General features: G+C 36.0%; 1 protein-coding gene across 12 annotated transcripts in view; it reads left to right on the forward strand.

Moving 5' to 3' along the window:
• The window catches only part of DMD (dystrophin), a 1,243,922-nt gene that overhangs the window by 377,376 nt on the left and 853,363 nt on the right, over positions 1 to 13,183 (forward strand). For all 12 annotated transcript variants that reach the window (XM_065859822.2, XM_071812115.1, XM_071812091.1 and 9 more), the window contains exons 3-6: positions 118 to 210; positions 1,192 to 1,269; positions 4,240 to 4,332; positions 10,372 to 10,544. In XM_065859822.2, the coding sequence (XP_065715894.1) occupies positions 118 to 210; positions 1,192 to 1,269; positions 4,240 to 4,332; positions 10,372 to 10,544 (437 nt within the window). The remainder of the gene's footprint in view (positions 1 to 117; positions 211 to 1,191; positions 1,270 to 4,239; positions 4,333 to 10,371; positions 10,545 to 13,183) is intronic.

The following is a 13,183-nucleotide window of genomic DNA, read 5'->3' on the forward strand; positions in this document are numbered from 1 at the left end:
ACAGTGGCTTTTACAGCTTTCTGGTCTTATTTTGGCAATTTGATCCTTCCTTTTTTTTCTTTCTTTTTTTTTTTTTTTTTGGTATTTGAACTAACTAAAGCCATTGTTGCATTTCAGTTTGGAAGACGCTACATTGAAGATCTTTTTAATGATTTTCGAGATGGACGAAGACTTCTGGAGCTCCTGGAATGTCTTACAGGCCAAAAACTTGTATGTTTATGTTAACATGTTACCTGTATATTGGAATCTTGATGTTGTGGTAGTTGTAGTAGGTGTTGTTAATTAATTTTCACCACTGGTGACAAACTGTCAAAATGGTATTTTTTAGGGATCTGAATATTTTTAAGTTTCATTGGAAACTGAGGAAACAATGGAACTGAGAACTAAGCATATATTTGAAATGAAAATGTTCAGCTTTGTTGTATGCACTTATTAAGGAAGTGTGGCAAAGAGGACTGAGGCAGTGTTCATCTTAGATATTTAGACTTTAGCTGGAATTCAGAAATTATTTATCACTAGATGTTTGTGCCAAATACGAGAAAGAGAATTTTATGTGCAGAATTATAATATTTTGCTAATAAACTTCGTACTTACAGTTGGTGTATTGGAGTAGTACATATGTGAAAATAGAGAAGAGCTTGCTGTTATTAACCTGGAAATTCTGAAGTGACGCATCACACATATTTTTGAATATCCTTTCTTGTGTTCCTACTTGGACTTTGTAAGCCTGGGATCTTTCTTTCAAACTTCTCCATAAAAGACTAATGAAGGAGACTGGGAATTTGAGAATCAAAATCCAGAGGGAATACATTTATAAATAAAAATAAAACAAAGTGATGCTTATCTGTTTGGTTGTCATAATAATGTTCCTAAATTGTGCCGTATGGAAGAAGACTAATCGTAATAAAAACAATCAGGAATTATCTGATTTTCTATGCATTTCAATTATTCATTCACTGAAAAAATGTCAAGATACCGGATTACTCTCCAACTGGTGATCCAGTTTGTTTCACATTCATCTTTATTTCATATTGGGAAGCTGCATATGCACAGTGTATGTTAATATTCCCACTGCTGTTGTCATAAACTTATGAAATAGAAAACTATGAGTGTAATAAAAGATGGGGCTTACATATAGGGTATTCTAGTTTCTGATTTTGGGCAGTCAGTTTTGTTTTGTTTTCTTTGTAGGCAAAAGAAAAAGGCTCCACAAGAGTTCATGCTCTGAACAATGTCAACAAAGCACTGCAGATTTTGCAGAGAAATAACGTAAGTAATCAGCTGGAGAGGAGCAAAACATCCTACAGATAGCATACTCAATGCTTTGTAAGTGTTGGATCAAACTCTGGCCTATAGTATATGATTACTGGAGCAAAGCAGTTTCATTAATGTGACTTGGACACTTTATCATTCAGTACCAGGATGGAATGTATTTGAAAGCGTTTAAAATCCACTACCATCAAATGTTTGAATAATATATCTGTAACAGATGCTATCTGGAGAGTGATCAACATGCACAATTTTATGGTAATGCGTGATGTTTAAAATACATTTTAAAAGGTCAACAAGAAGAAGTCATCCATAGCTGGTTAGAAGGTGCTATCTACCAAAATACCTACTCACAAACTCTGATGATTATGAAGTCTGAAAAACTGAGGCTTTTCCTACAAGAAACCTTTTTGGTAAAATTTCATTGATGTCCGTTCCTTATGATTCAGAACATTAAGGAAGTGAATCATATCAAAACCACTTTTCATTCTATTTTGTTGGGATTGACTTTTCAAGTCAGTATCCTATGCATCATTTTTGAGTAAATATTCTTCTATTATCTTCCTTATGCAAGCATTCTAATGGACCCATAACTTTAGCAGACATTTTCAGTGGCCAACTAATTATATCATACCTCCTCCTCCAGAATAAATTCAAACAAAGTACAACATGCGCTTAAACATAACAGTAGGAAGTGATGGAACAGTGATAATGTATTCTGTACTGCGTATTATATTGGATTTCTTGATAGCCACAGTAGGTCACTAAACATGCTTGAGTTCAGCTACTGAATAAAGTCATCGATTTTATAAATCTAAGGTAATGCGTATCCATCTGAAGATTTGTGCATAACTGAAAGTGACCTTATAAGACTGGCATAAAGACCTCCAGCTTGATTTTTTTTTTTTTAAATGGAATTTCATGTAAATAAATAGAAGCTTCTAATTCTTTAAAATCTTCAATATTTGACATGGTTGAAAAAAATCAGCAATACTTTATTTCAAAGTATAAAACAAGGTTTTCATTGCATACCTGGAATATGGTTACAGATTTCAATAGTAAATACTCTTAAAAGTATTCATTAAATATCAGCTAAATCCATTAATGTTCTGTTCATTCGGTTTCCCAAACACAACAATAGTCCTTTTCAAATATGGAAAGAAATCAGAGAGTATTCCAGTAGAATAATATAAAAGAAAAAATGTTGTTTTAGAAAGTGGTCATCCAGTGGCCATTTATATTCAGGTAATGAAAACCTTAGAAGTTATACACAATATAAAAAATCAATATAGTGTTAGTGTGTATATGTACTGTATCAAATTAGTATAAAACAGGAAGACTGGCCTCCAAAATAGTTTCCTCAACCTTCAAAATCATCTCAAGAGCAATTTCTGTGGGTCTTCAGGAATGCAAAGTCAATGATTCTGAATGTATTTAAAGCCCCGGACTGATCTAGATTTTTCTGCTGGTATGTGCCATCCTTTCTCTGAGGTTCTGCAGTCATCTGCGTAGTAGCAGACTGAAAAATGCTGCTGCTTCCAGTCAATCCATTTTAAAGATTTCCTTTTTTTCTCATGGAAAGGTGATGGTGTTGGAGTGAGGGCTTGCCCCAGTATAGCCTCAGGCAATATTGAGACAAACTGGGAAGTGTTCCTCTGTTTCAGGAAAATAGAGGTAGGCTCAGGTGTATTCAGGCTTTCATTTCCACAAACAGATGGAGGATTTGGCCTGTAGGACATGCAGGTGGTACCCTAATAAGCTTTGTAGTGGGTAACTTGCTACATGGACCCCACTTCAAATTTAGGCTATAAAGTCCAAATTCCACTTGGGAAATATTCCAAAACACTGCTGATTAGAAAAAAAATGCCAGTATCACATGCTTTTATTACAAAAATGATGAATTTTTAAAGAAAAGAGTTCTTAGAGAGTTTTACAGTTCTTGACAAAATATCTGCTTTGTATACGATTAATAAAAGTGACCTATACATGGATACATTGAAACTAAAAAGAAAAAAAGAGGGCTGTTATGAGTGTGCAAAACCTCTAGTCATTCTACAGATGGAACTTCAAATAGCTTCAGAAGTGCAGTAGAGTAATTTGTGAAGGAATGGGGTACTTTACTATATGAAGATCAATTCTGACCATGAAAAACTGCATCTGTGAAGCAGTGAGGATGCAAATTTTAGTCATAGTTTCCATCCAAAAGCACAGGTCTTAGCTTGTATTGTCTTGCGCTCACATCCCTGAATTTGACTTTCTTATTAAAATAGTGTCAAAAGTGGAGGGAGAGTGAAGGATCATTTCATACATGGAGGAAAGAATATTACAGGGTGATAAATGCTGATGCATTATAAAGTTGCAAATGCATAATACGAAAAACTATGTTACCGGACAAACTAATGTGGAAAAGGCTTGCTTAGATCACAATCATTGATTTCTCTATACTCTAGAGCACATCCTGCCTTGTCTTATACAGTGTAGAATTTAATTAAGGCAAAATAGGTTCTATAAGTTCTCTTTTAATCTAAATAGATAGAATAATATTTTGGGTTTGCAGGATCTTACAGTGTCTAGATGTGTGTGTAGCTTTCAGCGAAGTGTACTGTGTAAGGAGCATGATAAAGGAGTTTTTCTGCGTCACCTATCAGTTTTGTGATTTTTAATTATTGAGGCTTTTTGATTTTTTGAGTTATTATTAGCTATCACTTTTAATTGTATATTTTCACAATACACTATAACTGGAGTAATTGGAACTCTACATCTCTGCTTCCTTTTTGCCAGCTCATTAATTGTGTCAACATGAGTTGAGTGTTTATTAAACAACAGAAACCAAATGAGATATTTGTGCTATCCCATTCCTCCCACTCCCACACCACAAAGGAAGTTTTAACACCAAATATATGAAAATAACACCAATCTCTCATGCTTGCTATTAATCTTGTACAAATATTTTTTTTGTTTCTTTACTAGGTTGATTTGGTAAATATTGGGAGCTCAGACATTGTGGATGGAAATCATAAGCTGACCCTTGGTTTGATCTGGAATATAATCCTCCACTGGCAGGTGGGTGGTGCTGCTGCTTGCTTTCCATGAAGTACCTTTATTCCACTGATCTTTTTCTCCATTATTATCCAGCTACAACCTTCACAGTAAACATAGACATTGCAAACAATGTCCTAAATCAGCAAGTTTTATGGCAGTCTGTTTACATATTACCTAGAATATTTAGAATATCAAGAATCTTGAGAAGATAAAAAAGGTTTTAGAGCATTAGCAGCAGCTCCTTTGTGTCTGTTTTCACAGTCAGATGTTTCAAGACAATATATAATAGAGTTATTGTAAGAAAAATGACTAGACAAAGCCAATGTGGATATATAGCTTTCATAGCCAGTTTTTAGTATCTTAGAGAGAGTGACTTATATTTTTATGAAGTAATCACACTTGTTGCTATTCACTGCTGACCCAGCCTGCCAAGAATTATTTTTAGAGTGCTAAAAAGCTGCTACTCTGACAATCTGTTGAAGCAGATGTGGCTCATTGAGCTTCTTTTCTCTTTAGAGAAAAAGAGGGGATTATGACATAGATCTAGTGAAAATCAACATGGTGGATAAGGACACTTAAGTAAACAAATTTTGAGACAGCAGTAGAATAAAAATTCAAAATTCAAACTGGCATCTAGATGCTCTGAGTCTGTGTGTTTAAATGAATATGGTCTAAGAGACTGTCAATTTTTTTTGGCTCTGTTCCCTAAGCAATAATCTGCAACTGTAGTTTTTTGTAGCATTAGAATAAAAGACGATGGGAAGCAGAGCCTGAAAGACTTTGTATTAAAAACTAAACACTCCTATAAAAAAAAATCACACGTGCATCATTCATTGAAGAAGGGAACATTTTTCTTCTAATTTTACTAGTTTAATTGTATAACATTGTTTTAAATTATTTATTAGGAGCAGATAGGATATGAAACCTAGCTGTGCAACTTTTACTGATAATCCTTGAAACACTGTATTTTACTTTCTGTGAATTATGGACTGAGATGACTATTCAAGTACGTGGTGCTTGTGACTTCAGCTGAACTACCCATGTGTGAAAACTCCAGGGATAATGTTTTACAAGGCAGTAATTAAAGGTGTGTCACTTTCTTGGGATAGTCCTAGTGATTCAGTCTGTGTTTACTCTATACTTAGAGTTGTATGTTTCAGTATTCATGGATTACTGAAAGGAAGTGATCTGCATGTTCTTGACTTCTCTTTTTATTCAAAATTTTGTAACTAAATTTCCAGTTTGGGTAGAATTCACGTAGATTAAGTTTATCTACCTGCGTGTAAAAAAAACCCAACAAAACAAAAAAGAAACACCGCAAGTTGTGTGGACAGTTACTTTTTACAGATGCACAGACAAGAAGCTTTTTCCAATTTCACATTCTACAGCCAGGACCAGATTAGGACAGATATGTAATTATATATGACAACAAAACCGTCTCTTGCAAAAATGTCAGTCTTTTTGCATAAAATGTGAAGAAGAAAAAAAAAAAAAAGACATGGTAGAAGAACTATGCATGAAAGCAATAATGAGACAGTACCAGTCCGAATGGATGTCAGCAGTCCCATTGTGGAGAGGCAGTGGTAGAGGCATTGCAGCAGACAAGATTCTACTCATTCTTGCCATTCTTCTGTTCGGTAGAAATCTCGTGTCCTTCTGTATCCCCTGTGGTGATTGTGTCCTTTCTTATCTAAGCTGTTTTTCAGATTATTATTAAAAGTTTCACTGTTATTGAACCATCATTCTGAGTTGAGCACCTGCTGCCAAAGCTCTTTATGGTACTGAATCCATCAGAGTTTTTGTTCCCTTGAAACTGCTGCCCTCTTTTTCACAGTTCTGTGATCCCAGCCTTACTGCAGCACTAACCTTTAAGCAAAACCAAAACAAACTATTAATTTTTAACTGTTATATTTGACAAAGACTCTTAAGAGTGGAAAATCATTCTATATTGCAGTGTGCATATTGTTTTGTTTTTAAGGGCAAACTTATTTTCATGTAGAGCATGAAAAAAAAAAAAAAAAACAAAAAACCAACTAGCAAAAATGTTTAGTAAGAGTCACAACCAAAACCTTAACTTTCTTCAGAAAAAAAGCAAAATAATAGGCATATGCGTAAGGCAAATATTTCAGAGAGGTGCATTTCACAGTCAGTCAGCCTTGTTTGTAGACCTGTTACATCAGGTCTGTTGTGTGCTTGTTGCAGAACTGGTATTTTAATTGCAATTACCATTTAATTTCCTTTTGAATTACAGTGGTGTAAATGCAATATTAACAGTTCTGTCAATCCACCTCAAATCAATAAGCAAATAACATCCTTCACTTTGATAGGTGTCTTGAACATCTATGAAAATGTTCTTAGAAAAGTTCTTTAAATTGTGATTTGAAAGTCTTCAATAGATTCTAGCTATAAAAAAGTAATCTGTGCAGTCAGAATACCTGAAATATTGCAAGTAAAAATTACAAATATAATTCTGTCAGGAAACTGTAATGTCCCTATTTGATTGAATAAATTTAAACCAACTTGCTTTGAGAATATCTCTTTTAGATTCTCTCCTTCCCTTCCTCTCTTCTAGGGGTTGGCATCCTGAAGCCAAGTGCCAGTCTTACAAAATGTTATGTGCCTGAGTGTTGGTTTTAGGTGGAACAGATGTCGTGCAAGCCTGAGGTCCTGCTGTGTTGCTGGTCACCTTACACACACACAGCTACACACACGAAGTCCAAGCTGTGTTGCTGGTCACCTTACACACACACAGCTACACACACGAAGTCCAGGCTGTGGTCTTGCAGCAGGGAGATCAGAGGTCCCCTGCCACTGCGGACCAGGCCTCGGCACGCTATTCTGCTTTTGACCGCTTCTCAGGGTGGTGACAAGAACAGCAGTGTTTCCATTCCATTCAGAGTTTTCCATTTGACAGTTTGACATTTTTGGAAGTCATCTTGGTGACATCTGTGTTGCCTTTTTCCCTGCTACTGTTCAAAATAGAATATTTTCTTTTTGCCGTAAAATACGTCCATTCCCCAGGAAAAGTAAATATTTCTCTTCTCCAGAAGTCGGAGTTTCCTATACCTTAGAGCTTTGTTTCCTGCAGGTTTTACTGCATTAGAAATTAGAGGTAACAAAGAAAGGAGTATCAGAGGTCACCTCTTCATTTGACAGCAAGGGTCAGAGCCTACCAGACACTTTGAAATGGCTGTAGCTTTTGAGCCTGGGATGCTGAGGGACCTTATACATCCAAAAGCTCTTCAGGCTGATGCAAGAACATCTCTACATACTACAGTTCCTGAACAGTACATCTTTACTGAGAAGCCTTCAAAAAGCTTCCTTCTAAATTCAGTGTCAGCCAGCACTTTTCTGCTGAGACACTGATCTTGCTCCAGGGCCCAGCCAAGCTGTGGGCAGCGTGCTGCTCCACCTGCCATGATGTACCATGGCATGCCATGGTGTGGCACGGTGCTGCGTCGTGGGACCGAGATGATGGGTGGGGAGGGGTGGCAGCATCCCTCAGGGCACTCAGGATGACAAGGTGGCTCCAGTCGTAGAAGTGGAGTTTTTCAGCATTTCTCACTGAATGGGAAATGAATTCAGTATAAGATTAGACCCCTTTTACTTTGTTATTTTAAATGCTTGCCATTCCTTAGGAGACAACAAAAAAACCCATAAATGTAAGTCTTCACTGTTGCAGAGAAATGCAGGAAAATGATAGTAAATCTTTATCCATTGTCAGCATATTAATCTCAGCAAGATGAGTTTGAAGCTATTTTATATTCATTTACTCAAAAATAGAAATAAATGCTAAATTTTTTTCTTTGTCTCTTTAAATCAAAAGGAAAACTATCACCTGGATTCTTCAGAATAATTGGCTTTCTGACAACCCATTGTTTTATTGTTTTTGCCTAGTTTCCTCTGTTTCCTTTCTTTTATGTTAATGTCAACTCACACACTTGATTTTTTCTATATGTTATGAACTTTTATATTTATAAATCTTGGGTTTCTGCATTCATTCATTTATCCTTTTATAAGAATGTATGTTGTATTTTTCAAATATGGCTGTTTTCTTATTATATAAATATGAATTTGTAAATACAAGTACTTGATAAAAATCCAAAATGAACAATGAAACCCTGGTTTGGCCACTTCACCATTACTGCAATGTTGATATTTTCTAGTCTTTCATATTCACAGTATCACAGTATGTTTGGGATTGGAAGGGACCTTGAAAGATCATCTAGTCCAATCCCCCTGTTGGAGTAGTTTGTTTAAGTTTGATGAAATAGATGCTAATCTCAAAAATTTTTCTTCTCTTTTAGCACGTGAGTTCATGAACAACAAAATTTTCTGTTTGTTATTAGTGAAGGATTTTTGCCTGGAAATATAGGAGGCAAAACTCTTAGCTTCTTGCTGAATTATGTTAATCTATTTTGACAGCTCTCAAATATGAAGACACTGAAAATATTAATGAGAAACTCAAAACATCCACTCGGAAATATTAAGCAAAACTAAATAGTTTATTTTGTAATTTATTAAAATCTTTACTTTCTGTATCCTGGTGTAGAAATGGAGGCAACTCTAAAATACTGCTATTCTTATCTGGCAGAATTTTATATTAATTTTCATTGGTGCAAATTATAATCTTAGACTAAAGTCAAGAATGAATCCCATGAAATTTAGAGAGGATCAGTTTCTCCTCCCATTTCAGAAACTAGTAACCTATAAAGTTAACTTTATACCTAAGTCTCAAAAAGAAAATGGAAGACACTGATACTCTTTGGGTGGTATGCATCTGAGATGTAAAAATATGACATCCTTTTAGTAATTCATATCTTCATTTATTCAAATTATTGAATTAATTACTGTAAAACTAGCAAGCCACTTACCAGAATGAACAATAAAATGGTATGGTTTGGGTTTTTTTTTTAGAGTATCATAGTAATTAATTTTGTTATTATTGATTATTCTTTGAGATTACAGCTCCTACATGTTATCTTAAGGTTTTTAGAATTTCAAAGTGTTCCACCCTTTATAATAAAGTATCTTCTGCACTGAATGTTGTTCTGCAACTGGTAGTGGATGCAGAGCAATTCAAGTGGAAAATTATAATGAAATGATATATTCCATAAGCAAGTAAGCAACAGTAAGCAATTTTATAGTGAAATTATATCTCAGTGAGTATTTTTAAAAAGCTACTAATTTTTATGACATATATGGATAGAGCAATGATTTAAAAGGAATTAATTTACAAGAAAAGAAATTATAGACTTTCTAATAGAAGTTTTGGGTGTCCTTTCACTAGTAAAGAAGTTCCTAAGAAATATATAATCAATTCCATTATGTCAAACTCCAGGCTAATATTTTAAGAAGCCCTCAGAATTAATGGCTTTTTGTAAAACAACAACTGGAGGTCAGTGAGCTTTCTCAAATGAAAGAGGAATATTAGCTATTCATTAGGAGAAAAAGAAAAACACACAATACTCCTTTAATGCATGCAATGAAATTCACTTTTCATCCAAGTCCATGTATGCAAATGTAGTTTGCACGTTTAAGTAAAAAACATGACTGTACACTGAACACATTTCTTTTGCCTTGGTACTTATTTCAAGTCTGTCAAAGAGAGAAGAATTCTTTTCATCCTTTTATGAACTTCTTCTGTCATATATCATGCTAACTAAGGATATATTTCCGGAGAAAAGAAAACCACATGAAAAAATACTTAATTTGAATGATCTCTTTTCCTTTAAGTGAAGAGAAAAAAATGTGCATCTCTGTTCATGCATGGAACCTTTCACGTGGCACAGGAATGAATGTACTGAATGCATCAGCAATGGTGACGAACAAGTCAATATCAGTTGTCTTTAAGTATTCAGAATTGACTGCTATCATTATACTGTGACACCAAGTATGTTCTGTACTTAGAAGATTTTTCTTGAATGCTTAAATCTAGGCAATGGATGTTTTGGGGCTAAAACCAAACCAAACAAACAAATAAACAAAAACCCCACCCCCAAACCCAAAACTTTTAATGAATAAGTTCAGTCGTCAATGAAATTGTGTCTCTTATTGCAGGTCAAAGATGTAATGAAAAACATCATGGCTGGACTGCAGCAGACAAACAGTGAAAAGATTCTGCTGAGCTGGGTCCGCCAATCGACTCGTAATTACCCGCAAGTCAATGTTATCAATTTCACCAGTAGCTGGTCTGATGGATTGGCTTTCAATGCTCTCCTCCACAGTCACAGGTAGGAAAACTAACTTTTCATTATTTCAGTGAGCTATAACAGTGTTTGAGAATGGTGTATCTGTTATTTGGGGATTAGCTGCTTCCTATGTGGGTTTTTGAGCATTCTTTTAAATGGCTGCCTGTTCCCTTCGACCTGGGTGCTATATTTGGTGTTGGACTGTCTCCTCTTGTGGAGGGAGAGGTTCTGAGCTTTCCACAGCACGGCTGATTATGCTCAGTTCAGATCCTTTTCTGAAATTTCAGTGTATATTACCAAGTAAATAGTCTCAATGAATATGGGCTTGGAGGCTTTTGAGAAGAGCAAGGAATAAATCCATAAATAAGCCTCTGAGGATTTCCTAGAGAGAAAGAGATTTTCTGGTGGGGACATAGGGAAGGAAAATGTAGTGTTTGTTGAAAGCCTCTGTCAGTTGCTGGATTGCAAGTATGGATTTGCATTGAAAGGGCACAGCTGGAAAAAGCAGCCTTTGCTTTCAAAACCTTTCATGTTGTTTCTTCAGCTGATCTGAGGGAAACTAATCTGATCAGAAATTGTCTTGTTCTAGTCTATGCTGTTGTGGTTTAGCTCTGGCTGGCAACAAGGACTATGAAGCGGCTTGCTTATGACCCCTCTGAGTGGAATGAAGGAGAGAGTTGAAAGGTGGGAAAGGAAAAAAATAAACCACCTTGTGAGTTAAGGACAATTTAAAAGGATGGTAAAGGAAGACAAAAAATAATATAATAATAATAATAATAACAATAATAATAACAATAATTACAATATGCAAAACAGGAGATGCACAGTGCAATTGCTCACCACCTTCAACACTGACAGTACACTGGTTCCTGAGCAGCAGTATTTGCCCCCTCGCGAACTCCAGTTTATATACTGAGCATGATGTCATATGGTTTGGAGTACCCCTTTGGCCAGCTTGGGTCAGCTGTCCTGCCTTTGCTCCCTCCCTCCCTGCGGCCTTCTGGCTGAAAAGTCCTTGACTTGTTATAAGCATTGCTTAGCAACAACCAAAACATCAGTGTGTTATCAACATTCTTCTCATACTCAATCCAAAATACAGCATTATGCCAGCTACTAGAAAGAAAATTAACTCTATCCCAGCCAAAACCCAGGACAGCTGTATAAAACTCTACTTCAAAGTTCTCTGTTGGTTCTGTGTACTCACCATAAGGAAGACATGCAAGCCTATCTATCTTAAAGGCCTAGTTCTTGCCACTACTGGTTTTAAAGCAGTACTTATTTTTTTCAATGAAGTAGGCCTCCTGATGTCCCTTACTTCCATACCTCTCTGCTCAAGGGGGCTGTCCTGAAAAGTGGCTGACTGCTCCAAATTATCAGTGAGAGCTGAGTTTTTGAACAGGTAAACGGGAATGTTCTATTAGGTAAGAGACAACAGGGATTTACAAGTCACAAGTCAGGCCATTTCTTTTCAGTTGCATTAAAGACTTAAAATAAAATTAAGCAAAATACTTCTAAAAAGCATCATTTGAGACAATATATGCCTTCCAACTTAATCAGTGAAGAGCTGCAGATATTTCTTTCCAAATTTTTCACTGGCTCATTTAGTTTTCCAAATGAAACTGTCTGATTAAATCTACTGCTGCTGTAGTCCAAAGTCCAACACAGAGAGCCATTTACAGTCTCAGGCAGAGCAGGCATCTCTTGCTGTGGGACTGTTTTTTCACCCTGCATATACCTGGGAGCCTTGAGTAGATCTGACTGAACTAAGATCCAGGAACTTTCAATTACAAGTGTTGTTTGTAATGCTAGGAGTGAGGCATTATCTTTAGGAAGAATTTATTATACTCTAAAATGTCTTGGTGTATGTCTTTCGTCTGCATCCAGTATTTACAACATTAACAACTGGCTTTCCCACCATCCTGCTGTTACTCAACTGTTGATTGATGTTGGTGGGTTTATACAGGTATGAGGAGAACTGCATTTGGGGAGCTAAATAAGAAAAGAATTATAGTGACTATGTCACTAGCTTTCAATTACTACTTTGTTCATTGATCATTCACTAAAATGTTGTTTGTTGGGGTTTCTTCAGACGCTCTCTTAACTTACTCTGTTATTTCCTCTGATCATCATTTCTCATTTTAATTTTCTCTGTGTCCTGATTTTGGCTGGGATAGCCTTTATTTTCTTCCTAGTAGCTGGTGTAGTGCTGTGTTTTGGATTTAGAATGAGAGCAATGTTGATAATACACTGATATTTTAGTTGTTGCCAAGTAGTAGCTGAAGACTTTTCAGCTTCTCATGCTGTGGCAGGTGCACAAGAAGCTCAGGGTGTGCACAGCCAAGACAGCTGATCAAAAGGGATATTCCATGCCTTATGGTATCATGCTCAGCATATAAAGCTAGGGGAAGAAGAAGGAAGGGAGAATGATTGGAGTGATGGCGTTTGTCTTCCCAAGTAGCCATTACATGTGATGAGGCCCGGCTTTCCTGGAGATGGCTGAACATCTGCCTACCGAGGGGAAGCAGTGAATTAATCCCTTCTTTTGCTTTGATTGTGTGCATAGCTTTTGCTTTACTTATTAAAGTGTCTTTATCTCAACCCAAGAGTTTTCTCACCTTTACTGTTATGATTCTCTTCTGTATCCCACCAGGGGAGTGTGAGTGTGGTGTTTTAGTTTAGTT

This window comes from Patagioenas fasciata, chromosome 1 (genome assembly GCF_037038585.1).
Source record: "Patagioenas fasciata isolate bPatFas1 chromosome 1, bPatFas1.hap1, whole genome shotgun sequence".
Lineage (NCBI taxonomy): Eukaryota > Metazoa > Chordata > Aves > Columbiformes > Columbidae > Patagioenas > Patagioenas fasciata.